At 35.9% G+C, this 27,188-nt stretch overlaps 1 protein-coding gene across 1 annotated transcript in view; it reads right to left on the bottom strand.

The window, feature by feature from the left end:
* Positions 1 to 4,786: 4,786 nt before the first annotated feature.
* Positions 4,787 to 27,188, bottom strand: part of LOC103609983 (A disintegrin and metalloproteinase with thrombospondin motifs 19-like) — a 40,762-nt gene continuing 18,360 nt past the window's right edge. Inside the window, exons 4-5 of the mRNA XM_008594234.1 lie at positions 7,966 to 8,143; positions 4,787 to 6,049 (exon numbers count right to left, since the gene is read on the bottom strand). Coding sequence (XP_008592456.1) covers positions 5,898 to 6,049; positions 7,966 to 8,143 — 330 coding nt within the window. The 3' untranslated portion in view covers positions 4,787 to 5,897. The remainder of the gene's footprint in view (positions 6,050 to 7,965; positions 8,144 to 27,188) is intronic.

Below are 27,188 nucleotides of genomic sequence, written 5' to 3'. Positions count from 1 at the left end.
GAGCTCAAATCCATTACCCTACATTGTTCTGCCACTGCTCTGCTGACTGAACCAACAAGTACTGGTATGAGCTCAAATCCATTACCCTACATTGTTCTGCCACTGCTCTGCTGACTGAACCAACAAGTAGTGTTTCCCAGAAGTGTTTCCAGGGAGCAGAATTTTAAAAATGAAATTTGGAATTGGTTCTCTAGTCTGACTAGACTTAAAGGCTTTCATGGCTCTATTAGCAGAGGTAACTGGGACCTTGGTCATCCATGGCATGCAGTGGCTAAACTGTTATTTAAATTCTCACCTATAGTTATCTGCAGTAAAGTGATTATACAAGGTAAGTGGTGGAACTCCCAAGTATCTGCTGCATTAGAACTTTTTCATAGAAAAAAGGGAATAGTGACTGTGGAGTTGATTCATTGCTTCTAAATATGCTGGAGAACTTAGAGGAAAAAAAATGAGAACACTGAGGATTTAAATTCACAGCTCAAGGTCTAAATTGGGAAACAGAAAGCTTCCATGATTGCCCTGAAATAAAACCTTATTAACTGTACTGCTGATATTCCTCAGGACCCTCCCTTATCAGCTGTTCTGTCTTCTAACTCCATATCCAAACTCAAGTCATGGAAGACCCCAGGGGACCAGGTCAAAAGTGTGACTTGTGAGGTGGTGCCATACACTAAAAGAATCGCAAGATTTCTCCAATTCATATTGGCTGTATGGGGATGTTTCTTAAGGGTGTTAGATTAGGATAGAAGGAATATAATATCGGATTAGCCCTCATTTTAAAAAAATTCGGCATAATAAATAGAGATTCTGGATTCAAGGTGTTAGTTCATGCGGCTGGGAGTAACTAACAATGACTGAAAATGACCCAGTATTGAACACAGGTGAGATGCCAAAACTTCCTTGTTATGATGTTGTATAGAGGAAGTTTTGCAAAGATTTAGGGAGACTGCTTTTACTATAATAGATGTGCTCAGTCACCTGTTAAATATGTTCTTCAGAGGGCATTCCCTTTACCAAGGCTTTGAAAAATAAAGTGGTGGAGGCAGCATTAGAATTCTTAAAGAATTCTGCAGTGGCTAGTCTCTGAAAGCCAGAAATGACATTGAGAAATGCTGCCATAGAACTAGGCTTCTTGAATTTAATGATTATGAAATTCCATAAGGCCATGAAATTAATGGCAGGATTTAACTTCCAGAGACCATGTGTGCATGGTTATTGTAAGGGACAACAGCGCTGAAGTGGTAAAGGGAATTGCTGTAGTCTTAATGTTGGTATCTCCCTAAATTCATACATCGAAACCTAATACCTAATTAAGAGACAGGGCTTTTAGAAGGTGATTAGGTCATGAGGGCTTTGGTGAGAAGTCAAATGGGATAAAAGTATATAAGCTATTCAAGAAAGTTTATCCATATAACTTTTCCTCAGAACTTTCTTGCAACCAATTTTCAAGTCATGTTCCTTCCAAGTCCCTGCCAATCCAGCCAAACTATTAGCCACAGCCCACGAATTAGTGCAGATACATTCCTCCGTCCATTTGTTTTTCCTCCAGGCAAAATGAGTAGCCAGATGCACAGCTGGAATTCTTTCTAACCAAGAGGGTTTTCTTGCTAATCTCATGCAGGATCACCTCTGTGTGGGGTGGTAGATCTACAGCCGTCCACTCTTAGTTGTGCTAGCATATTGTGAAAAATCATTAGTAAACCAGGCCCAAATGTTTTCTCTCTCAGTCAACTAGTCATAAGAAATTCTCTATGAGACCTTAGGTATGAGTTGAGAGAGAGGAAGAAACGTAGCAGTACTAGTAACCCTAACAACCAGAGCCAGTTGCTCGTAGAACTTATTTATGTCTTCAGCATGTAATCAAGACTAATCTACACTTGAGGATGGAGTGATGTTCTGCCCAGGTAATCTGTGCACAGGCTTGGTGGATCAGACATCCCCCATTTATAATGGACAGTCCAGGCTGATTGGAAATTTGATGGCCTATGGTCAGGCATTAAGCCTTCACTGGGATCTAGTAGCAAGCCAAAAATTGTTTCTCAAAACAAAAATAATTATTTGTAGAGAATGACAAAGCTTTGCTCCAAAATCCTAAAGACCTCACTGTGATTCACTAATAGGGGCCCTGCCAGAGGCTCCATATAGGATACTTATGTGCCACTTATTCCTCAAGTACCATCATATCTACTGTGCCATGTACCCCAAATCACAGGGTAGCTTCAATTGCAGCCTGGGCTGACTGCAGATTCTCCTCTTACTCTGTGCACTACACAAAACTGGAAGTTTTTGGGGTTATTAGGAAAATAACTGTGGGGCAGGTGGGTTCAGGGACTTTCATGCCTACTATGAGACAGATTTGAGTCAAAACGTGATTAAATTATCTGACTTCCATAAGGTCCATAGTTTCTTGCTCTGTGAGGTTACAGTGGCAATTTGGGATCACCAGAAATTCTTACCAGTTCAGAGCCAGTAATACAGTAGTCACCAAAAAGTCTGATTTTTCTCCAATACACAGTCATCCTATTAAATAGCCAAAAGGAGCTAAAAACAAATAAATGAATACACACACACACACACACACACACACACACACACAAACACACACACACACACAAAATCCAGGGGGGCGGAAGAAGACTTAACAACTACAACTCCTTGAAGTTGATACGACAAGCAAACAGAAAGAACATTGTGGGGTGGGAGGGAGGAGAGGGAGGAGGGAGGGGGTTTCGGTAATGGGCCACAATAACCAACCTCATTGTATATCGACAAAATAAAATTAGGAAAAAAGTAAATAAAAATTTTTTTAAAAAAGTCTTCCTAGGGAAGGCCAGGAGGCAAATTTATGGTATAAATTTTGGACACTGTAACAGGATCCTTCTTCAAAGAGAACTCCCCGTCCCCACCGCCAAGGAGTTCTGGGTCTGTGAACAGGGTCTCTTATGGAAACTTATCAAGTGAATTCAATTCCCTGGTGTGATGATTCGAATCAGACTTCTGTTCACTAAGTGTAGAGATATAATGCTTATGAAAATCAAGTAAAACTTTAGTAAAATGTCCATATATTTCAGTTCTAAGGACTCCCTAATTAATTGGTCAATACCAAATATCTTTGTAGGTCAAACTATTCCTGTATTAGTCTGTTTGGGCTGATATAACAAAATACCTTAGACTGGGTAATTTATAAACAACAGAAATTTGTTACTTGTAGTTCTGGGGGTAGGAAGCCCAAGATCAAGGCACCAGTAGATCCTGGTGAGTAGTAGTGGCTGGTGAGGTCCTGTTCAGCATAGATGGTGTCTTCTACGTGTCCTCACATGGCAGAAGGGGTAAGAGGGTTCCCTCAAGCCTCCTTTATAAGGACACTAAATCCATTCATGAGGGCTCACCCTCAGGAGAGAGAAATCACAATCACCAGGTACGTATGATGACATGTTCTATCAGTCTGTCTCTTTCACCCACCTTTGTCCTTGATTAATAGGCTCAAGAACAAAGAGACAATGATGGCAGGATGGCAGAAATGGAGATTACTAATGGGCTCAGCAACATGGACTTCCATTCACCAAGGCTAACCTGGCTACAGTCACTACAAAGGGTTCAACCTAACCATAGTGGAGAAGATATTATTTCCTCAATATGGTACTGTTCTATGGAAGGACCAGCCCACCACCTTGATTGCTGGTTGATTACATTTGAACACTTCTATAACAAAAGAGATAGTGGCTTGTTCTCACAGAAATAGTCACTTACTCTGAATATAGATTTGCCTTCCCAGCCTGCAATACTTCTGTCAAAATACCATCTGTGGACTTAACAAATCTCTCATTCACAATTACAGCATTCCACACAGTATTGTTTGTGTTCAGAAAGCTTGTTTAACAGCAAATAAAATGTGGCAATGGGCTTATGTACATGCAAATCTCTACCATGCTACCCATCACCCTGAAGCAGATGGCCTAACAGAATGATGCAATGTCTTTTTCAGGAAGATTTAGTTCTGGCACCAGCTGGGTAAAAACACTTTGGGGGTCCAAGATAATATCCTCCGAGATGTATATGTTCTGAATCACTGACTAATATATGGTGCTATTTCTACCTAGATTCATGGATTCAAGAATTGAGGGTAGAACTGGGGGTAACTCCTCTTTCTATTTCATTTTTTCCTTCTCCCATTCACCTATTTCTTAAATAAGATGTGTTGCTGTTGGTTAATTTTATATCTTGACAATTAACTTAAAAGATTTACATACTAAGTGACAATCTAGAAACAAAATGAACCCAATATTAAAACAAATGTATTAAAATGAAGGTAAAAAATATTAATGAGGGAAGTGTCAAGAACTGTGGAGGTTTTAAGGTTTTTCTCTACTTGCAACCTGTCAATTCAGCCTGCCATGTTTTCAGGCAGAAGACAAAAGACTCTTGGGCTGGAGACTAAAGATTTTATTACTCACAGCAACAGCAGTAGTCAGGTAGTAAGCATTTTCTTACACTGGTTCCCTGAGTCCCAGTTCCCACAGGGTGACATGAAGAGAGCCAAATGATACTTGCACATGCAGTGAGTTGTATTATAGAAAGAAACCCCAATTTTAGAAAACCTGAAACTTTTATAATGAGAAGTAAGCACGTTTTCCCTTTGCTCCAAAGAAAGACACTAGTGCTATTTCCCAAGGTGACTTGTTATACAAACATCCTTTAGAAGATACTCCAGAACAAAAGTAGACAGTACCTTAGCTTGTCAGACACGTGGAAATGTAAGAGGTCTATGAAGAATCATCTCCCAACAGAAAGTTTCACATATTTTATTGAAAAATCTAAGAAATCATGTGAATCATGTACAGTATTTTCTCACAAGAAAAATTTTAAGCTGGCTTTTGAACGTTTCACAAAAATCGTAAAACTTTTTAATTTTTAAAAGGAAAAAACACAATGAAACTACCACATATTATATGATTTTTGACTTTCCTTGTTCCTAAGGAAAAGGCTGAAAAATATTTAATAAAATTTCTCATGATTTGTGATGCTAAGTACCATACTCTTTAATAAATCTGCTAAAAAGATACAAGGAAATGGGTGGATCAATGCTTTCTTTGTTCAAAATATTTAAAAAAGCTAAAATCTAATGACAACATGTTAAAATAATACACATTTTTGTAGGATGTTACCATTTCTAACGGTTTCTCTACACTATATCAACAGTGCAATGGTGATTCAGTGTAAATCATTACAGTGTTTCATTGTTACAATACTTGTGTTCAAGTACATGTTCATGAGCATGATCAAAGTCTCTATTTTGACTTTTCTTTTCCATTATAAAATAAGGTTATAATTACAGCAGAATTTTCCTATGGATGTCTCTAAATCTGAACCACATTCATAATACATTCTCTAAAAACCTGTTCAACACTATGAGGTTTGTTATGTTTACACATCTCCTGCAGATTACAGAAAATGGGTTAATTCTGCAGCAGGACACCAAAAAACCAAAAATGATTTCTCTCCATATATAACTAAACTATTATGCTAAGTTAGTACACATTCTGTATAACTCAATGCTATTGGTGGGGAGAGAGTAGCACCTTAGAGACAGTCCTAACAAACAAAAAAAATTTTGAAACTCTAATGATATGTTGTTTTTTTTTTCTTTTTCATTTTTTAGGTTACTGGATCCAACTTATTCATTCATATAAAATTATTTATGAAGCCATATAGTATAAATCAAAATGTTTGTATAACCAAAACAAACACCACATTGGATGTCTGGCAGGCAAAAAAAATAAATTAATTTGATTAAATTATATGTAATCTGATAATATTCGGTCTGAAAAACATGCTAGTGTGTGTGTTTATAAATAATGTAATTGCAAAGAGCTGTGAGCCAGCCAGCCTGCTAGAGGTCAACTCTTCTGCTGCAGCTTTTGGGCATAGAAGTCCCTGCATGTCTCACAGCAGCGCTGATACCACCGCATGTCCTGACACAGGTTCTTTTCGCGTATCACCCGGCAGTACACTGGCCACTGATCTCCCAGGCACTTGAACGTCAGAGCAGCTGTGAAACAGAACACATGAATTCAGTACATGGAGACATCATAGGTGTCATTAACAGAAAAAATATTCAATCATTTAAGTGGAGAGATTCTGTACACTCAGACTCCTTTATATGACCTTCTGAAGCTTAAAATACAAACAGATACAGACACACACAGACACACACACATCCTGTAATAAAGGAGTAAAGTGAATAAATAACGTTCTTACTTATAAGCTTTTTTAGAATTATTAAAGATAGACTTCCCAAATTCAGAAGCTTCAAATTTATGGCTTTCATTTACGTTTCTCAAAAGAAACATTAGTAGAGAAGATTGAAAAGAAAAATAAATGTGCTCAATATATCCACTTTTATGAGAATGCTAGTTAATAAGTATTGTTATGAATGAAATTACAAAGAAACAGCAAATAGAAAATATGCTCACACTTAATTCACATTCCTAGATCCCTAGATAATAGACACATCTAGATGGAATATCTGGAGATGGTAATTTCAGGCTTCCATAAAACCAAGTTGATACCAAAAATGACTAAAATTTATAGCTATAAAGTTTTTATTTAAAATGAGAACTTGGTCTAGAAAATTTGGTCATGTATATTTGGCCTCTGTTTTTTTGAAGAAATAGTGTGCTTTGGCATGTATAAGGAAAATCAATCCTACTATAATTCTTTTTTTGTGTGTGTATTAGAATGAACTGTATTCTAAAATGATTTATAATTTTACTTTAAAAAAATCTTAGATGTTCCAACCATTGTGCCTCTGTGTTTTGGGGTACACCTTCAAGGAATAACAAATAGAGAAAATGCAATTTTAGTGAAATTCTTTTAATCCATTATTTTCTGCCACACGATACTTCAATGACGCCAAGTAATTGTTGCAGAAAAGGATTATGCTGTTATTGAATACATAGATTTGGTGCATCTCCTTAACTTTTTACCTTAATTAATCTTATTCTACTTGAATTGATTATTTTTTAGAAATGTTAATTATTTGGCTCTAAAAATAATTTTTGTATTTCCATGAAGAACCAAACTTTTCTATTTGATTGAATCTTATGTCTGAAAAAAATACATACGATAATTTAGCTCCTTGCATTTTGGCGATATTCTGCATGATTCAAATTGTACCCCTGGAGATTATATGCACAGGTTAAAACTGAATGTGTTAAGCATAAATGAACTCACAGTCAGGTAGGAGTGCTGTTATAAGCCACTAATTGCCACAGAAATAAAGCCTAATTTATTCATTAGTATGTATTATGCAAGTGCAGGCTATATTTACTTAAAATACATACTCTACTCCTTGATGATAGATTAAATAACAAGAATTCAGAATATATATGAAAGCATTGCATAACTAAAAAATATATAAATGTCAGTATACTCCCAGTATTTATTTCACATTTAATATTATATTCTCAAAGATGAAAAAAAAAATGGTACCTTTTATTCAGCGTTGTAGACACACACCCATTCTTGAAAGCCAATTTTTTACTCTCTGTATTCCCAAAGGGTAATTTGTACCCGGATCACAAGGAAGGCTATTAACCATGGAGGGCTCTAAGGTTTATACTACAGCCTCACCTTTCCACAGACATTAACTTAATTGATAATTCTACCATGGGACTGGTCTGAACCTAAAATTTGGTTACATCCTGCAACCCTTTTTAAGCTGACCTTGGGTGGTGTTACATTAGTATTTCCTGGACTTTGATCTGACTAGATACCTTCAGGAATCAAAGCAATTTACCTACCTGACCATTTGGACTAAGCCACATTGAAATATCACCAATTTAGTCAGAACCAAACTAATCAATATAAGTTTACAATTCTCAAGCTTTAAAGTGATACTCAAAATAGAAGAAGCCATAAGCGTTTCTATGTTTCTCGAAACCATCCCCTTTTTGTTGCACTTACCTAGTCTGGGTGATGTTATCGTATTTACATTAATCTTCTCATTGCAGGGCTGAAGGTGGCATGGCCTGTATGCTGCAGGTTTTTCTGAAGAAAAACATTCATTTCCATGTCTTCCTGTGATCTTATGCATGCACTGGATAACACGGGACTGCATTCCTTTGCCACAGGTAATTGAACACTAGGAGAGAAACATGTTTGTTAAAAGTTCTTTTTGCTGTTTCCTTTTCCTAGGCTGTGAGCTGCCTTCTATTTCTATTTCTTAAAATTAAACATGAGCCAGGACATCCACAGTCAATGCAAAACATGGGTCAGAGATGTTGATGCATATAACTTGAGCACAATGCTGTTGAAAACCTCTAGCTTATCTAAGGCAGAGCTTTGGGCAATATATGGACAAAGGAGAGTAAAGGATAAAGATAGTTGGAGAGTGTGACTTGAAGGATAAGAGAGTGAATGACACCAGTAATGCTTGGGCAGACAGTTTTCAAGGGTCTAGTGCTCAGCCTTCCAATGAATCCTACGTATTAACTGAACATGTACTCTTTCAAAATTTATCTACATATATACTCTCGCTGGATAAAAATCTTTGATTACTGAGTTCACCATTGCCTACGAGATAATGCCCAGCATCCCAATATCTCCAGGCTGGCATTCATCTACCTCTTCAACCTCATTTTCCACCCATTCCCATTAATAATAATTGTGCTATTATAAACTAATCATTTCCATGCAATTTCTATTCCTACCTTTACAACTATGCTCACAGGACTTTTCAGAAAAGACTGAACAACTGAAAGTACCTTGCCTCTCTTCAAAACACAATCTCAAATGTACCTCCTCTATGAAGGTTTCACATTATTCCAGCTACCTCTTCATATTTATGCAAATATTTATGGATTAAATCATATATCCATTTACCGAGGATACAGTTCAGAATCATGTGGAGAGATTTTTAAAAAAATTATAGATTTTAAGGCATAAAATTTCTAACTTAATACACTCAAGTGGGTCTGGGAATTTGCATTTAAGAAAAAGTATCTTGGTGATTATGCTGTGCAGCCTGAGTTTGGAAAATACTGGTCAAAAGCATGTGTTCTGTATTTAAAGCTAATTTGTATTGCTTTTTTTCTTTAAGCAGTACCTTTTAATGCATTTGATTGGTCTCCTTAGCTAGACAGTTAAAGGCTCATTGTCATATCATGTTCAATAAAAAATATCCACATTTCAGGTATAAAAATAGCTTATACAGAATGAAGGAATTTTATGTGCCTGTCATTAACATGAATCTTCAGATAACTGATTTAAGTTTTACTCTGTAAATATTTCTGCATGATAGTCTCTTTGTATCTGATGCATTCTTAGCTTTCTGCAAATAGCAGATCAAAGAACAACTAAGATGTTACATTCCTTTAAACCTGACTTTTCATCATTAACTTCTACAGGATCTGAACGTTTCTAGTTCAGTGTAAACTTTATTATAATTTATTTTTATTTTTTGCTTAATGAAATGTAATTGATTATACATATTTGTCGGGTACAGAGTTGAATATCAATATCTGTGTACAACATATGATAATCAAATCAGGATAATTAGCATATTTGTCATTACAAAATGTAATTATTTCTTTGTGATGAGGACACTTGATCGCCTCTCTTCTAACCATTTGATAACATGCAGTAAATTAATGTTAATTATATATGCCTAGCTCAACTATAAATCAAAGAACTTATTTTTCCTATCTAGCTTTTTTGTGTCCATTATCAATTTCTCACTGTCCCCCCATCCTCTCCCCCTTTCCTGCCTCTAGTAACCACAGTTCTGTTCTCTCTTTCTGAAAGTTCAACTTCTTTTCATGATGTTTTCTTTCTTTCTCTCTTTCTTTCTTTCTTTCTTTCTTTCTTTCTTTCTTTCTTTCTTTCTTTCTTTCTATTTAAAACTATTGTAACTGTTTGACATGGCTTTTCTCCCTTAAAAGTCTTAATCTCAATACCACTTTATGCAATAGATATACTATAATTACATAAATAAAGACATCATGCTTCTTAGAAAAATATTTTCATGAAAATGCAAAACAGTTAAACTAAAAGTAAAAGTTAAAGGGTTAAGATTATATGAAAAAATACTGTTCTAGTATCTACTAAAATTTCTGTAGATCTTGAAAGCAATCACCATGTTTGAGAAACCAAAAGAATAACAGAAGCTTTAGAATAGATAAATTCACTCTGATGTAATTAAGAATTCTCAATCACATTTCAAAGAGGTCTAGTAATCAGTCACACACTATTCCTGATACTTTGACTAATCTTATGTAATCAACTCCAAAAGACATGAGCAAACTGAAGGAACACTCATTTTTCAGAATTATCAAAAATAAAATAAAATAACTATAGACACATGATAACTCAGAATATATAATTTTAGCAGATAATGGCTGGAATAGTGCCTTTCATAAAAATTTGGGAAACTTAAAGTTTCTTTCCTTAAAGAAGTTCTATAATTCATTTAACTAAGATGGTGTAGTTTCTTTTGAAACTAATAGAATAAGCTTTATTGTTAAATAATTTGATAGCCTTAGAATCTAATTTTAATTAGAATGCTTTAATAATAAAAATATCAAGCTCTTACTAGTAATTATTTTTCTTATGAAATATAACTTGGTAAAAATTTTGTTACAAATGTGTGGAAAATAAACTGATATTTGAAATGAAACAACTGAAATTTACAGTATTGTCTAAACTAGTTATTACTTTTATTATAGAAGATGATACTAAATAATTGGATATTTTCTCAAATGATTTCACTATGATTAAAGACAGACAGACATGAAAAGAAAAAGCCAAAATAATTCTGGCCTTGCAATCAGGAGACCTGGCTTCTAGCATTGTCTCTAGCAACTAATTAACCTAATTAACGTGGGACTTATTTTTCCTTTTCGTTATGGCATTGCAGTAGATCATAGCTACAGTTTCAGGTCTAAATTGGTATCGAAGTAAAAATTCCAGATAATTTATTATTAAAAGTCACTATAGTCTAGAAATTTTTAAGTGCTGAAGCTATGTAAGAGTAAAGTCTCTAATCTCATTAAGTAATTATTTACTGTGCCACCTGTCAGTGGTATGACAGAAGTTCTGTCAAAGTCTTAAAATTATAGTTTACTTGAATGTCCCAGAATATTCCATCATTGATTGGATTTTCAAATATTTATTGACCATCCATTATGTTCAGGGTCCTGTGCAAAAATAAAAATAGCAGAGATTATTTGTACTCTGAATCTGATTATTTTATTCAATAAACTTTATTAAGGAAACACAATGACATAAAATAGATGGAGTTAGAAGCAGATTACTAACCACCACAGAAACTGGGCAATTTCATCCATTGTTAGACATTTGTTTAAATATAATATTTAAATAATCAGTTGCACTACAAAGCCACTTTACTACTTTGGGATCAAAGAAAACCAATATTACAACTTCTGAAAGCTTTATACAATACTAACAGTAGCTATGATTTCGTCAGTATTTACTATATGCCAGGAGTGTGCTAGAGGTTATATTTATTTTAATATTTCATATGAAGCCCGTGACAACTATTATTATCACTTTTTTTTTTTTTTACTTTTTTTGTGACTGGTAAGGGGATCACAACCTTTGGCTTGGTGTCGCCCGCACCACTCTCAGCCAGTGAGCGCACCAGCCATTCCTATATAGGATCCGAACCTGCGGCGGGAGCGTTGCTGCACTCCCCACAACGCACTCTCCCGAGTGTGCCATGGGGTTGGCCCTATTATCACTTTTAAACAGATGAGAAAATAGAGGCTAAAATAAGTTAAACAAGTTTCTCAAAGTTTTACAGCTAGGACATGTTGGCATTGGAGTTTGAACTTAAAAACTTTCTTCTTTCCTCTCTTTCTTTCTCTCTCCTTCCTTCCCTTCTCCTTTCTCTCAGTCTTTCTTTCTAAAAAATTTCAAGTCTTTCTCTTCCTACATGTTATCAAGTAAATTTAAAATATATTCGAAACAAGGCGGCATGATAGGCTTCCATTAAAGGCCAAAGTGCTAAAATGTCAACATTAATTTGCCAGTAACTGGTAAAGAAATGCAGGGTATACTGGAGAACTTGCCATTGATACTTCTTTTACAAGGAAAACTTCTTGACTAAAGTGTTTTTAAAAGAGAGACTTTGTACTGTCTGATAAATACTCTGTTCCCCAAACTATTGCTCCTAAGGACCTTTGAAACAAAGCACCTCAAAAATCAACTCCATCAACTAAAAGTCCCTAATTCTGAACAGGAAACACAATCATGATGTATCAGGCTTACTAGAGTGAAAAGCAAGTAGGAATCTTTAGAACAAACTTAAACAGCTTAGAAAATTGTTCACGAGAATTTTGAAGTTAAACAGATCTTTTGAGAGAGATATAACAAGGCACAAGGAAAACTGATATTGGTAATCCCTCCTCTCCACCAAAAAAATAAACCCCCAAATCTCTAAAAGTAAAATTTTACTTAGTGAGATTCATCATTTCAATTTACTTAAGAAAATTATGATCTTCCCTGCAATTAGGTACACATGAGTAATGCATTTAGATAATTTCATCATAGATTTCTCTTACAATGGAATATATCTTTCCTTGCCCTGAGACATTAGTGACAATTCCTAAGACTGTATTACATTATTTCTATACTGCAGCTCACATGTCAAACACTAAACATGATAAGAGAAGATTCTCAATAATTTAAACAGTTTGGAATATCGAAATGATTAGGGAAATAGTTTAGTAAGTGAGAACTACAAATACAAATGTTAGCAAAGCAACTTGGTAACAAAAGGCTTCATTTTTTAAAATGAGATATATATTATCAAATCTTACCATTTCCATTATCTAAAACTTTATTTCCTTTCTGTCATTCTTTTGCCAGGTAATAAGAGGTGACTGAATTTATTTTCCCTAAGAAAATTTCATCTAAATAAACTAACTAAAAGGGAAATACCTGGGGAAATATAAGCAATGTCTAAGTTTGTGGACGTGTACAGTAAAAGTTTACTTAACTCAAATGTTTATGTTTTTTTTCTGAAAATGACCAAGAATGATCTAGTAATAGAATAGACAAGAACTCTTAGACAGTTATAAGTTAGATGATAGTACTCAGTAGATAGGGTTTGCCAGTACTAATAATAAAGACAGGCGAGGCTAAGACGCCAGAATGATTTGGCAAATTTGTAGATTGCCCTAAATGCAAACAAATGAGGGGAAATAGAAATTTGCAGGAAATAAAAACACTCTTAAAAAATTCTTAAGAAATTCTTAACCGTGCCATCGTAGAAACAAAAAGACGAAATGAACTATGAATGGCTGAGAAGTCCATCTCTTGGACATGGCAAGGCGTGGGATCTTTTCCCCTATCACAAAAAATGAATGCGTGGTGAGACGCTACCGAAGAGTTAAATTGCAGAAAGAAGCTGAACACGGAAATTTCAGTCCTGACATAGTATTATTTATGGCATTAATAGAAAGTGTTGTTAAGACTGTAGTTTAATACTTTGAAAATACAAAACATCTTGTAGAAGGTGCTAGTGGAATGGCCCTTTAACTTGAGACGTTTGCTGATGTCACAGTTTTGGTATGTTCAAAAGCAGTGCGTGTGTGCTGTTGAATAACTGTGGCCTGATAAGATTAATGTTTTTCAAGTCAAATCTGATGCATTTTAGGAACAGAGGATAATTAGGTATAAATTAGCACAATGGTATAAAGAAATGTTTGATGGATCCTATGCTGCATAGAAGACAGGAAGGTATTCTGTTGACAAATTTTCATTATTATAAATAGAAATATTCCTTTTATGATATATTTGAATATGTTTATCAAGAATCCACATCTTTTAAAAATAATTTACATGTATTTTTTTCTCACAGTTTTTATGAACACTACTATGCTTAATAGGTATCCACTAAATCCCAATGAATGACAGCAAATAAGCTCTACAATATATTCAAATGAGTACAGCATGTTTAATTCAAGGAAAAGGGACTACACGAGCACCAATAAATTTATATGGTGCCCAAATGAGGGAAGAGGTTCTTCAAGGCTGTCCGTAGTTCAACTTGAATCTACTTTTGTAAAGTATGAAATAATCTTTCTGTCACTGAAAATTTGGAAATTCCATAACGGCTCATGGTATAACTTTTGCCTTATCATGTCTTTGACAAATCGGCAAAAGGATATTGCTGTCTTCCAGATCAAGAAGTAACCTATGCACTTCTGGACAACTTAATTTCACTTAAGAACCCTTTATAAGTGGGATATTCATAAATACCTCTTAACTACTTTTCTTTCCACTGATTTCTGATTTTTGTGCTGCTTCTGTGCTCCAGGGTTCTGAGATCCAATGGATCCATTCTGAACGCTAATTTTGATGTTTTGTGCTCCTGCTGTCCAGCAAGCAGTCAGCAATTATGCTATTTTCCTATATTTAACTTGCATAAACAACTAGGCTTGAATTGTGACATTGAGTCTCATAACTCTTCCTTTGTGAAAATAAAGATTTCTTAATGCTTCTCAGAGTGAATATGAAAAGAAATGTATTTAAAATTACTATTCTAGAATTAAAATGTATGATAGGAGCTCTGACTGACTCAGCACAAAAGAGCTGAAAAGAAAAAAATGATAAATATTTTAGTGTTAGAATGAAATACTTCTTACACTGGTAATTTGAGCTTTTACTTTAATCATATTATTTAAAAAATATGCATTGAAATAATGACTAAATCTACTTATCTAATAACCATAGTTATAGAAAATATTCTATAATTATCCATTAAGTTATAATTAAAACTAATATGTGATTTTGAACACAGGGCTAAAAAATACTTCCACATCTAGTCTTAGATATTGAGATTCTATGGTAAAATGTCAAACTTTAAAATTATTGGCTAATGCTTGTTTCTACTTTTCATTTCAGGACTTCAGAAAAGTCACATATTGGTGCCAGCTAGTGATCTGCCACTCTGAATATTTAGATTACTTAAATTTGGGGACCATATGAGAAATTATGGTATAAGTTTGTAGACTTAGGTTTTTAGATCAACTAGTTTTTTCAGTGAGTTTATGGAACTATTATTAATCTGCACATGTTAAACACAACCCTAAAGGAATTGTAAAACTCAAGCTGTAAATCCTATGAAATACCATCTTAAAGACTTTACCAAAGAGGCAGAAAACCCAATAGTAAAAATACCATTATAAGATATTTATTTGAAGTTTTGTTAGATAAAAAACCTAACAAAACTAACACTGGTCTATTTTTGATTTCTTTAAAAACAACTTCAGTATATTTAGGGGTTAAAAATAATAATTCTCACACTTGGCCAGCACAGAGATTACCCGAGATTCCTTACTTCTAGACTGTGCCAAAGATATATATTTTGGAGAGAATGTGTTTTCTCCAGGCCAACAGCTAAGGAAGGCTCTGTAATGCTTTACTCATTTCCAGCTGGCCTCAGTATGAAATAGGAATTCCTAAATTAAGGGAAAATTGTCACTGGCAGAGCTCACATGTTTTTTTTTTTCCCCTCAACCAATATAATAGTCAATCTTACAGAACCTGATATAATCTATTAATGATAAGTGCCAGTCTTACAAGGTTAACAGCATTGACTTGCGTAATTTGTCTTTGGGAATAAATGGATTATTCCAAAGTGGTTTAACAAGAGTGAAGTAGCATTCACAGTGGAGAGTGGACCTCTTAAGGAAACTAAACGATGACTTCTACTGGAAATTATTAGCGCAGCATTCCTATTCATTTATGTATATGTTTGGCAGTTACATCTTTCAACTTTTTAATAAAGTGAGTGTGAAACACGCAGCATACTAAAGAACAAAAGTTAGGTTTGTTTTTTAAGATTTTCTATTTATTTTGGTCAGTGTTTCAGAGTCTTAAAAGTAGTTCATCTGTCTTATTTAACACGAGTGTTTGGAATTGAATCCATTCGTAGAGGTCAGACATTTGAGAGTCTGTGTGTGTGTATGTGTTTAATTAATTCATTTTGGGGGGGAGTTCTAAAGTTGGAATTCGTCTTGTCTCTAATAAAAATGTTTGTGTGTAGTTATAGCAAATCAAGGAAATGTGTGTGGCAAAATCACAGATTGCTTACAAATGATTTAGAGAGGACTGAATATGTTGTGAAAGGACTGTCAAAATAATTTTTAAAAATTATTTTTAAGTAATAAGTATACATTGATCATCACAACAAGGGAAGAAAAATAAAAGGCATTGTGCACTAAGAGGTAATTAATAAACACAAAGTCTTGGGCACACTTGCAATTCTGCCAGAGCTCAGCCCACGAATCACCAGGTTGCAGAAGGGAAAAAGGTTATCAAGATATTTCTATTTTATTACCGTCATTCCAGTGAAACATCTTCCCACCAGAGAGAACTTTTTAGAATGGCAGAGATTAAATTTCCTTTTGAAATATAATACCTTCCAGGTGTGTCCAACAACTCAGTGTCAAAATAGATCAGATCCTTTTGCGGCCATGTAAGACAGAGAAGCGTGTGTGTGTTTTTGTTTTGTTTTGTTGAGTTAAGTCTTGATGTAAAATAGCACAGAGAAAATGATATAGCTGCCTTTAATCTGAAATAGACCATGTATTTACCAGTTCACAAGGAAAATTCTTAAGTGAGCTTTGCTTCCATCCACAGTTTCTCTTCTAGGTTACATAATGGTTATCTAACCTGATGGTGGGATTTCAGCCAGACAGATTCAAGAGGATGCAAAAGAAGCCTATCAGCTTCCTTGAAATTCAACCTTTGGAACCTTTTTTGCCTCAAATATTCAAATAAGGGTGGATTTAATTTTTAAAAATCACATTTGATTTACCATACAGGAAAAGGTGAATGGAGTCATATGGTTACATAAAATTATACTGATTAGCTTAATTTTCCTGAAAAATATAAGTTAGCTACTAATTTATGTCATAAAATACATAAAATATCTTAATTAGAGTAAGAAAAATCAAACAGGGCCGTGCCACAGAAGAAAAGAAATATAATGCTTAGATATATTATTCATTTTTTTCTTACCTGATGAAAAATATTTATCAGTCACTTATTCAATAAATATTTCCTACATATAGTACAGTGTTCTGGTTGGTGAGAGATTTGTGAGAAGGGTAAAGGAGTTAAGATGTTCTAAATGATGGGCCGGCCTGTGGCTCACTCGGGAGAGTGTGGTGCTGATAACACCAAGGCCACAGGTTCGGATCCCATATAGGGATGGCTGGTTAGCTCACTGGGTGAGCACGGTGCTGACAACACCAAGTCAGGGGTTAAGATCACCTTACCGGTCATGTTTAAAAAAAAAAAAAAAGACGTTCTAAATGAAATAGCAGTAATGTAAGACAATAAATAATTAATGGAGAAAAAATAATGCAGTCAATAAGTGCCAAGGAGTTCTGAGGCTGTCATTTATTGGGAAAGCCCTTTGAGAAATTAGGCACTTGAGCTGGTGCCTTGAAGATTCGCATAGCTGGAAAGAACACATTCTAGGCAAAGAGAACTGTATAAACAAAGGTGTGAAGCTGTAGCAGTAAAAACTGCTCAGGCCTGAGCATGACTTGAGTTAATGAAAATGATGAGACAATTCTGAATTGGTAGGTTAGGTCTGAATATGGAAAGCTTTAAATGCCAGGGTATCTTGTAGTTGACAGTAAAGTCAATGGTGATTCTCTGGAAGTATTTAGGCTATAGGAAAGAATAAAACCATCTCTTGTGAATGGATGGATCTGAAAGAGGAAGAATATGGGGGTAAGGAAATTGTTACTCCAATCCTGGTGAAAAACTCAGAAGGAACTAAAGTGTTATATTGGGAATAAAGAGCAACTGAGGTAAAACCCTACTTGTGTATAGAAGGGTAAGTAACCCCAAGGATAGCATCTAGATTGGGTAGCTGGGGAGACGATTGGGACATTTTTCAAGAAAAATGAAACTGGGAGTGGGCTATGGTTTGAAGAATAAAATGAGGAATTTTGGTTTAAATATACAAAGTTTGAGAAACTACTGGAATGCCAATGTCACTCTCCTGGGGCAAATGAAATTTGAGCTGAGAACGAAGACACAGGACCCTCTCAGCTCCCTCTAACTCAGTCCCTGTCTCACTCACATTCTTTCTTGTTTCTCATGATTTTCCTCTTGCTCCTCTGAATAACCCTTCCTCAGCTCCGTTTGCTGGCGGCCGCTTCTTCTCTCACATGCCTTTAAAGGTGGGAGTTTCTTAGGGATGCATTTTTTTTCTTCTCAGGCCACACTCCCTCCCTAGGCACACTTACACTTTAAATATGTAAACACCATCTAGATGTTGATGAGTCCAATATTTGTATTTCCATATCATACCTCTCCTCTGATCTGCCTCTTAGACCCCAGTATTTAACTCTTTTATGGGCACAATAAACAAAGTCTAAAATAGAATTCACAATGTTCCCCCTCAAACTTATTCCCTGTATTAGTCCATTTCTGTTACTTACAACAGAATACCTGAAACTGGGTACTTTATAAAGAAATAAAATTTATTTCTTACAGTTTCTGAGGCTGGGAAACCATCCAAGATCCAAGATCCAGGGAACATAGATGGCAAGGACGTTCTTCATGTTGGTGACTCTCTACTGTAACTCAGAGTATTGTGTGACAAGAGCAGCAAGAGAGAGCTGACCTTCTCACTCGCCCTTTAAAGCCATCAGAACCATGGCATGACAACTCATTAACCTCTAACCCATTACTCCATGAATGTATCAATACAATCATGAGGTCACAGTCCTCAAGATCCAAACACCTCCCAAAGGCCCCATCCTCCATTACCATATTGGTGGCTAAGTTCCAACATGAGCTTGGGGGACATTCAAACCACAGCATTCCCCCTCCAGGGTTTCCTGTCTCATAATACATAACCCCCATCCATACAAGTTGCTCAGGCCAGAAAGTAAAAACCGTCCTCTTTTTCACCTCTCTTTGCAAATAATCAACCTGGCTCTGTCCATTTTAACTTCATAAAAACTTCTCAAACTCAACCATTTCTCCACATTCCCACTGACACTACAATTTAAATAGCGAGCATTTATGTAGTTACTGTGTATGTGACATTATGCTAAGAATGTTCCATGAATTATTTCATTCAAGTTCATAAATTTATTTGAAGAAAAGATCTGTAATTCAAACCAGGGCCATCTGATTCCATATAGTGGGCTATTTTTCCTCCTATAGTTCCATGCCCTTTACCTCTCTCTAGAAACTACAATATTCTCACAACATCTCCCTATGTCCATAACACCAACCATTTTCAGTATTACAGCCTGAAAAAAAAAATGTAAGAATTAAAAACGTGTGAGTTTTAAAAAAATTCCAGATAGAAACTGTTAACAAGTTTATAAAAACTAAAAGTAGTATATGGATATAGTAGAATTATAATTACAGAAGTTCCTTTTCTCCAACATTGTTCAAATAGACTGTTCTTTGTATATCTGTGCAGATAAATTTTAATTAGTACAAAAAGAACATATGTACATAACCTCTGTTGATATTATATAACTTTTTCTGCATGGTATTTACTAACTTAATAGTGGGCTTGGAGAAATTTCTCATCATCACATATGTATCTATAATTTTTTTTTAAAGTTATTGTATTCCACTGTTTAAATATAGCATCATGATTTATATAACTAGTTGTTGGACATATAGATTTTTTCCAAACTTTTGTTGTCTTAAACAAGGCTACAACGATGAGCATCTTCATAAATCTGGCTAGCAAATTAGATGAGAACATTCGTGGCAAAATCTTTAGCAATGGAGTTGCCAAGTCAAAGAATGTATGCATTTCAAAATGAGGTGGGATTTTTTTAAACCTATCAGATTGGTGTAAAAAAAGTTCGATAACATACAGTCTTAGAAGTGGTGAGGAAAAACATATGTAGAAGCAACTGGGCAGAGCTGAGTCTGCTCCCTTTAGGGCGGGCATTCTGGTTGCCCCATGGTATCCCTCAACTATTTCTCCCATGTTGCCTCTATGTGTGTGTGTGTGTGTGTGTGTGTGTGTGTGTGTGTGTGTGCGCGCGTGCATGTATGTTTATGTCCAAACATATTAATTTTATTCATTATGCTATATAGACTCATACATATTCTGTCCATTGTATACAGCTTATGGCTTTATATTTTTCTAGCACATTCTGCTATTTGTGTTTTGTTTTCTCAGGTAGACCCTTCGTTTGAAGTAATTCAAAATACTTTTCCTCGGGATATGCACATCATTGACATTGGATTATTACTTTTACCTGCACAATTAGAGAATTTTGAAATTCAGAGAAACCTATAGTTGCTTTGGTCCCTTTTCAGATGTGGGGATTGAGGCTTGGGGGCCTAAGGAGCTGTTCCCCTGCAAACAAGATCAGCACTGGCTGTGAGGACACTGAGTGCCACCCAGTCATGCTGAAGCAGAACCTTAAGGCCAGAGCCCAGGGCCCATTAACACTTGGATCAATGAAAATGATTAAAACAATTTTCTTTTTCATTACATTTTGTATACAAGACCCCATGTGCTGTCCTTCTAACTGGCTGATCATTTGTATATTTTTCTTGCATTTTAAAGTTGTTTTTCTCTGGTTATCCTGGTAATCTGGTTATGTCTATCTCTGGATAGCCTCTGGTATTTAATAAACATATATTTTAGTATATCTAAGTAAAAAATACTCAATGTTAACACTGCTGATTTTAATTTTATAACATTTGTATCAAATTCCAATATATTTTTTTCATGCTGCTGTGGATTGATTGAATTGTGTCCCCCAAAGTCCAAATATTAGAAGCTTAATTCCCATTGTAACTGGTAAGTGTGGGAAATCCTGTTATGCTAATTGAAAGGTAAGGCCTTGAAGAGGTGATTAGATTGCAGGACCATGTTGCAGTGAATGGATTAATAACGGTGGTCAGGGGCATGGTTTTGAGTGCTTTAAAAGAACAGCACATGAGAGGTTAGTCTCTTTGCTCCTCCATTTTCTGCCATGTGAGACCCCTGGGTTACTGTTGCCACCACCAGATGTGTTCCCTGGACTTTGGACTTCCCAGCCTCTGAAACTGTAAGCAATTAATTTTGTTTTCTTACAAATTATCCAGTCCCAGGTATGTTACAAGCAATAGAAATAGACCAATACACATGTGAACCTCCCTCCCATTCCCTAACATGCACTCCTGTTGAGGTTTACTGTCACAAAAATGAAATTTGACATGCTCCATGCTCCATACCTCTACAAAGAGTATCAACAGTAATTTTTATCTCAGTCACATTTATTTACTGAATTACTTTCAGACATGGTTTTGAATGTGAAATTATAGATTCTGTGGTATGCTGCACAGAACACTGATTGAAAGTATTACTTTAAAAGCCTAATAATTTTTTTTAGAACCTATCAAGAAGACAGTATTGTTAAACCCTGTGGATTTTATTTTTAAGAGAAATATTATTTCTCTTGCATTTTCCAATCCAAATTACACTAAACATGTTATTACATATGCATTTATTATTATATATGCATATGTTCTATAATCACACACACATATATAAAGATAGAGAGAAAGAAAGGAGGGGAAGAGAGATACTACTTCATTTTCTCTAAATTATAAATTTTCTTTAGATTGAAGATATATACAGATCGTATGTGTGCCTCATTCTTAGGCTAACATATTTCTGCTCTGTTCAATCATGCTGGCCAAATGCACTTGACTATTTTCAGCAAACATTTTAGAAATTCAATTTTTTGTTTTTTATGTCAGATGGCAATAAATAAGACTCTCGAGAGACTTTAAACATAAAAATGATAGCAACGCAGAAAAAAGTCTCCCATTCTCTGGCAGTGCAGAGACAGAGGCAAAACAATTTGATAGCCAATAGTTTGGGGATTTTGTGCATGGTTTTTCCACATGCAGTGATGAGTAGCAAGTGGATGTATTTAAGCAACAAAATAGAAGTCTTTCTTGGGCAAAGGCATCCTCTTTATTATTAAGAAATTTCTTTGACATAAGCAGTGTTCAAAGTAAATATTCCTGTAATGCAAAATACCCCTTCCTTAGGATATCTTGGGATAGGTTTCCTCAATGTCCAAATGCTTGAAAACTAAGTCCACAACATCTGACTTCTTTAATTGACTGATTGATCTGAAAATGACATATTTCAGTGTAATAGTTTTCATATTTGTTTATGGGGTACCTGCTCAAATTTTCCTGTCTTATAAGATTATTTATAACTACAAAAATTGTAAGGAGTTATTTTTTCCAAATATCAATAGATCTGTAGACATAATTAGAAAATAATTCTGGATAGAAATGCTAACCCATTTCAAGAATAGCTCTCTAGATTATAGATAATTTCAGTTTGGCTTCAATCTACAAATTTCCTCTACCCAGAAAAAACATTTATACTAGTCTTTGACATTTGAATAATCTAATGAGAGGTCATCAAAGTGTATTATGCTGAATAACAAACTAGCAGCATCGTCTGCAAAAGTGATATTTGGAAAAAAGAAAAGACAAAAGAAGTACTATAGTCTCCTCTTCATGATTTACCAAATACAGAAAAATGTCAAGGTATCTGAAAAGTTCTACAGCAATGAGCATTTGCTTATCTTTGCTTAATGACAGCATTACTGGTACATGGAAACCACATGCCAAGGAATGAGCTTTCCATAAAACATAATTGTGGGAATGCAAATCTAAAGAATTCTTAAATTAATATGAATTTAGTATAAAAATGATGACACTTTTTATCCCTAGGTATGCTCTCTCTCTCTGGAAGTCCAACACACCACTGCGGTCTTTCTTTCCTTCTTTCTGGAGTGGGGGAAAGGGAGATGGGGAGGGAGGTTGGGAATAATTGGGTGGGGGACACAGGGTATAATCGCAATTTGTAGTAATGGGCATGCCGCCAGTATGGATCTGGCCATCACATCTTGGGCACAAGTGGTGACAATCAGCTTTGTAATTCATGAATAATCATAATCAATAAAGAAATGTACTATGCAAAAAAAAAAAAGAAAATGTGCTTAAATTTACTGGGATTTACACCACACTTTCAAGGCTGTAAGTTCACTTATGTGTGGAAAATGATGAAATAATACCCCTTAGAATAAGGACTGTGTATAAACACTAAAAGATACATTTTTCTGTAAATTTAAAGTAATAATTAACAAATTATTTTGAGGAATTTTAGTAAAAAATAGTTGATCTCTCTGTAAGAGAAATAGAACAGGAGAGAAGAAAATTAACATTCCAGACAATATATTGAATTTTTAATACACTATTATGATGTCATTATGCCATACTTACTACACATATTTAAAAATGTACATTCATAAAGGCGGGTATATTTCTGTATACAAAAAGAGCTGGAGAGTGATAGAGCAATGATTCAAAACCAGGTTTCTGTGAATCAAATATTTGGGTTTTTTTGTTGTTTTTATTGTACTAGCTGTTCCTGAGAATATAAGAATGACTATAATGTCTTAAATATTCTAAAAAAATTAAATAAATAATTAAAATGATGACATATCGACATTTGGAATATACTAACTTTACTAATAAGTCCACTTGACACTATATTTTCTCCATTATAACACTTCTAATTTTATCCATTCTTTTATTCTCTAATTTCAGCTGATACTTAACATTTTCTATTTTTACTTTCTACTAGAGTATTTAATATGATCATTTGCTATTGCTGCTAATTATTTCCTTAAATTTGAATAGGAAATCCTCCTAACAAATGATTGAGGTTCCATCTACTAATCTGTAACAACCCACCTTGTTTAGTTGTACTAAAATTATGAAACTATACATACCCTCATTTGAACTTTGGGACCCCCTGCAAGCTGATTTTAATTGGCATGGGGTATACTCCAGCATTCCGTCGGTCCAGATATGGGGGAATCCACAGTCCTAAGGTCCTAGCCTGGCCATGAGGCAGCAAAAAGTTCCTCCTTTGGGATTTTTGAATCTGGTGCTTTTTGTCCCTTTTGACAATGCAAAAACACTAGGCTGCAGAGATGCATGATGCGTTGTTATCTAGTCATTTAGTTCAGGATATTCTTGATTGTATCAGATCAAGGATTGTTTCTTTAAATTTCTTTCAAAGACTCATGAGTTTTCCTTCAGTAAAAATAAATGTCCTAAGTGAATATTCATAAGTTTTTACCAACTGTGGTAAGTCACAATCACCACTGTCAATATGAATTTTAAGTTGTGACAAGTTTCCATACAGAAAATGAAAGGCAATGGTCAGATCAAAGACCCTATAAACCTATACAACCTATTAATTTTTTGAGAGCTTCAACTTCACAGGCTCTATCTTTCTAAGAATCCATAATCACAAAAGTAAGAAATAAAATAATGTTTCCTTCAGGATATGTGAAATGGTGCAAATCAAGACACTTATACTGACTGCTAGCTAATCTGCATGAAGAAAAGGCTTAAAATGACAGGGTGATAAATCTTCTATTTGTCTTTCTAGATTTGTTTTAAGTATATTGGTGAGGAATATTTTGTGAAATTGTTTCTTTGATCTTGCATTTGTCTGTTATGAGTTGTTTTGAGTCAATATGTATGCAACATGAAAACTTAGGGTTATAATGCTTGATTATGCAAATCACACTTAGAGAGCTGGTATAATTTACCTAATTTGTACATTCTATTTTTCAGCTTTTTTTAAAAAGTAGAGGTAGGAAGATGGTGGAATAGAGGAACCGAGGGCTCATTCCTCCCAATGATGAAGACCAGAACAGGCCCACCACCACCATCACCACACTCACCAGTGACATTGTTGGGCCCCGGGACCATTGCCTGACTTCCCACAATGAACTTGGCCCCATTCCTTGCCCCTGCCACCTGAAGTATGGATCTCACCATAGCTGTTACTGGCAGCCATTCACACAGCCAATATAGCAGCAGCCAGTCTGGCTGCACATGGTACCCACACTGTAGCTGCTGCAACACTGCTGCCACCAGAGGCAACTTCCACACCACTGGAGTCAGAACAGACTAACTGGCCACATGTGGGATCCCCTCCCAAGCAGTAGCCAGCCCAGCAGGAGTGGGATCTCCCAATGCTGCCACTGCCATGAGCTGTCCATGTCACTGCCACATCAGTCAGACCAGCTGAGTATGGTATGCACTGACACCACCATGCATTGACACAAGGAAGGTCACAAATGGAGCTGCTGAAAAGAGGTAAGCCAGCGCATGTGTCCAGTGGCCCAACAAACAGGAAATTATGCTGCTCCCCCTGGTTGTGCACATGTGGGTGTGAGCTAAGTGTACAGTGCACAGGACTGCCTTGACCTGGAGGGAGACCCCAGAGAATACAGAAACCCAGGATAGCCAAATAGTGCACAGAAGAAACATCTCAGCCACCACCAACCTAACCCTCAACTAAGGAAAGCAAAGACCCAGGAAAAGTTTCTGCCTACAGGAAAGGAGAAAGAGAAACCCTGACTGGGGTCACCCATTCAAGCTGAGGAGCTCCAGTACACCCAGTGTACCCATCAGGGTTGTGGACACTAGCTGAGGAGCCAACAAGCCTGCCCAGGGACACCCACCTGGCCAAAGAGTGACAATGCACCCAGGATCTTTGCCTCAAAATTTGGGATCTTGCCAATGTTCTTGACAGCCCAACACATTATCACTAACTACAGCAAGGAACCACTAAATGTCCCAGTGCCTAAGCCATGGAGGCACTCACATGCAACTCTGGCATTGAATACAGCTGAAATAGCCACATGGAGACTACTCTACTGCATCTACCCAGAACCAATACTAAAACACCCTGCTCAGTGTCAATATAAAACACACCTACAAGTGGAAATCTCTCTCCTCAGATCCCACTCCAGAGTAATAGAAGAAGCAACTGCTCCACCAGATGACCAGACATCAATGTATAGATACTAGATATGAAAAAAATGAATATATGACACCACCAAAGGAATACAATAACTCTCAAATGCCAGACCCCAAAGAGCAAAAAAACCTTGAAATGTCTGAAAGGGGATTCTAAGCAACAATCTTAAGGAAACTCAATGATATGCAAGAAGACCCAGTTGGATGACACAACAAAATGAGAAAAACTATCCAGGATATGAAGGAGAAATATACTAAGAGATTAATATCTTAAAAAAGAATATAGCAGAACTCCTGGAACTGAAGGATTTATTCAACAAAATAAAAAACACAACTGAGAGCTTAAGCAGCAGGGTACAGCAAGAAGAAGAAAGAACTTCTGATGGTCTTTTTGAATAACCCAGGTGAAAAAAAAAGAATTTAAAAAGAATAAGAAAATCTATGAGAGCTATCAGACAACCTGAAGTGAGCAAACATCTGAATCATTGGTGTTCTGGAAGGGGAGGTGAAAGGAAGACATTGAAAACAAACTCAGTGATATAAAGCAGAAAACTTCTCAGGTACTGAAAGAGATACAGACGTTCAGATCCAGGAGGCTCCGAGATCCCCAAACAGATTCAATTCAAAAATGTTCTCTCAAAGACACATTATAGTCAAACTGGCAAAGCCCAAAGACAAAGGGAGAATCCTAAAAACAATAAGAGAAAAGCATCAAGTCACCTATACGGGAATCACTCTCAGATTAGCAGAAGACTTCTCAGCAGAGACTCTATAGGCCAGAAGAATATGGGATGATATATTCAAAATACTAAAAGAAAAAACTTCCAGCCAAGAATACTATGTCCAGCAATGGTATCCTTCAAAAATGAAGAAAAAGTATATTTTACAGACAAACTAAAACTACAGGAGTTCACCACCACACACCCTGCCCTACGAGAAATCCTCAAGCAGGTCCTGCATCTGGAATTCAAAAATGATAATCACTACCATGAATACACAAGAAAGAACAAATCCAACTGGCAGAACAAATATGCAAGTGAGAAAGAGAAAGAAATTATATTTCACCACTTCCAAAATCAACAAACACTGAAGATAAACAGTAAAAAAGAAAGAAAGGGGCCGGCCCGGTGGCGCACTGGATAGTGCGCCGCTTGGGAAGCGCGGCGGCGCTCCCACCCGAGGGTTCGGATCCCACATACAGACTGGTTCCCGCTCACTGGCTGAGCGAGGCGCGGGAACAACGCCAAGGGTTGCGATCCCGTTGCCGGTCCCCGGTCCGGCACCGGGGCAACCGCGAG

The sequence above is a fragment of the Galeopterus variegatus genome, unplaced genomic scaffold (genome assembly GCF_000696425.1).
Source record: "Galeopterus variegatus unplaced genomic scaffold, G_variegatus-3.0.2 Scaffold10404, whole genome shotgun sequence".
NCBI classification, from domain to species: Eukaryota; Metazoa; Chordata; class Mammalia; order Dermoptera; family Cynocephalidae; genus Galeopterus; species Galeopterus variegatus.
Note: the sequence above shows the minus strand (reverse complement) of the source record. Positions and strands in the feature narration are given on the sequence as shown.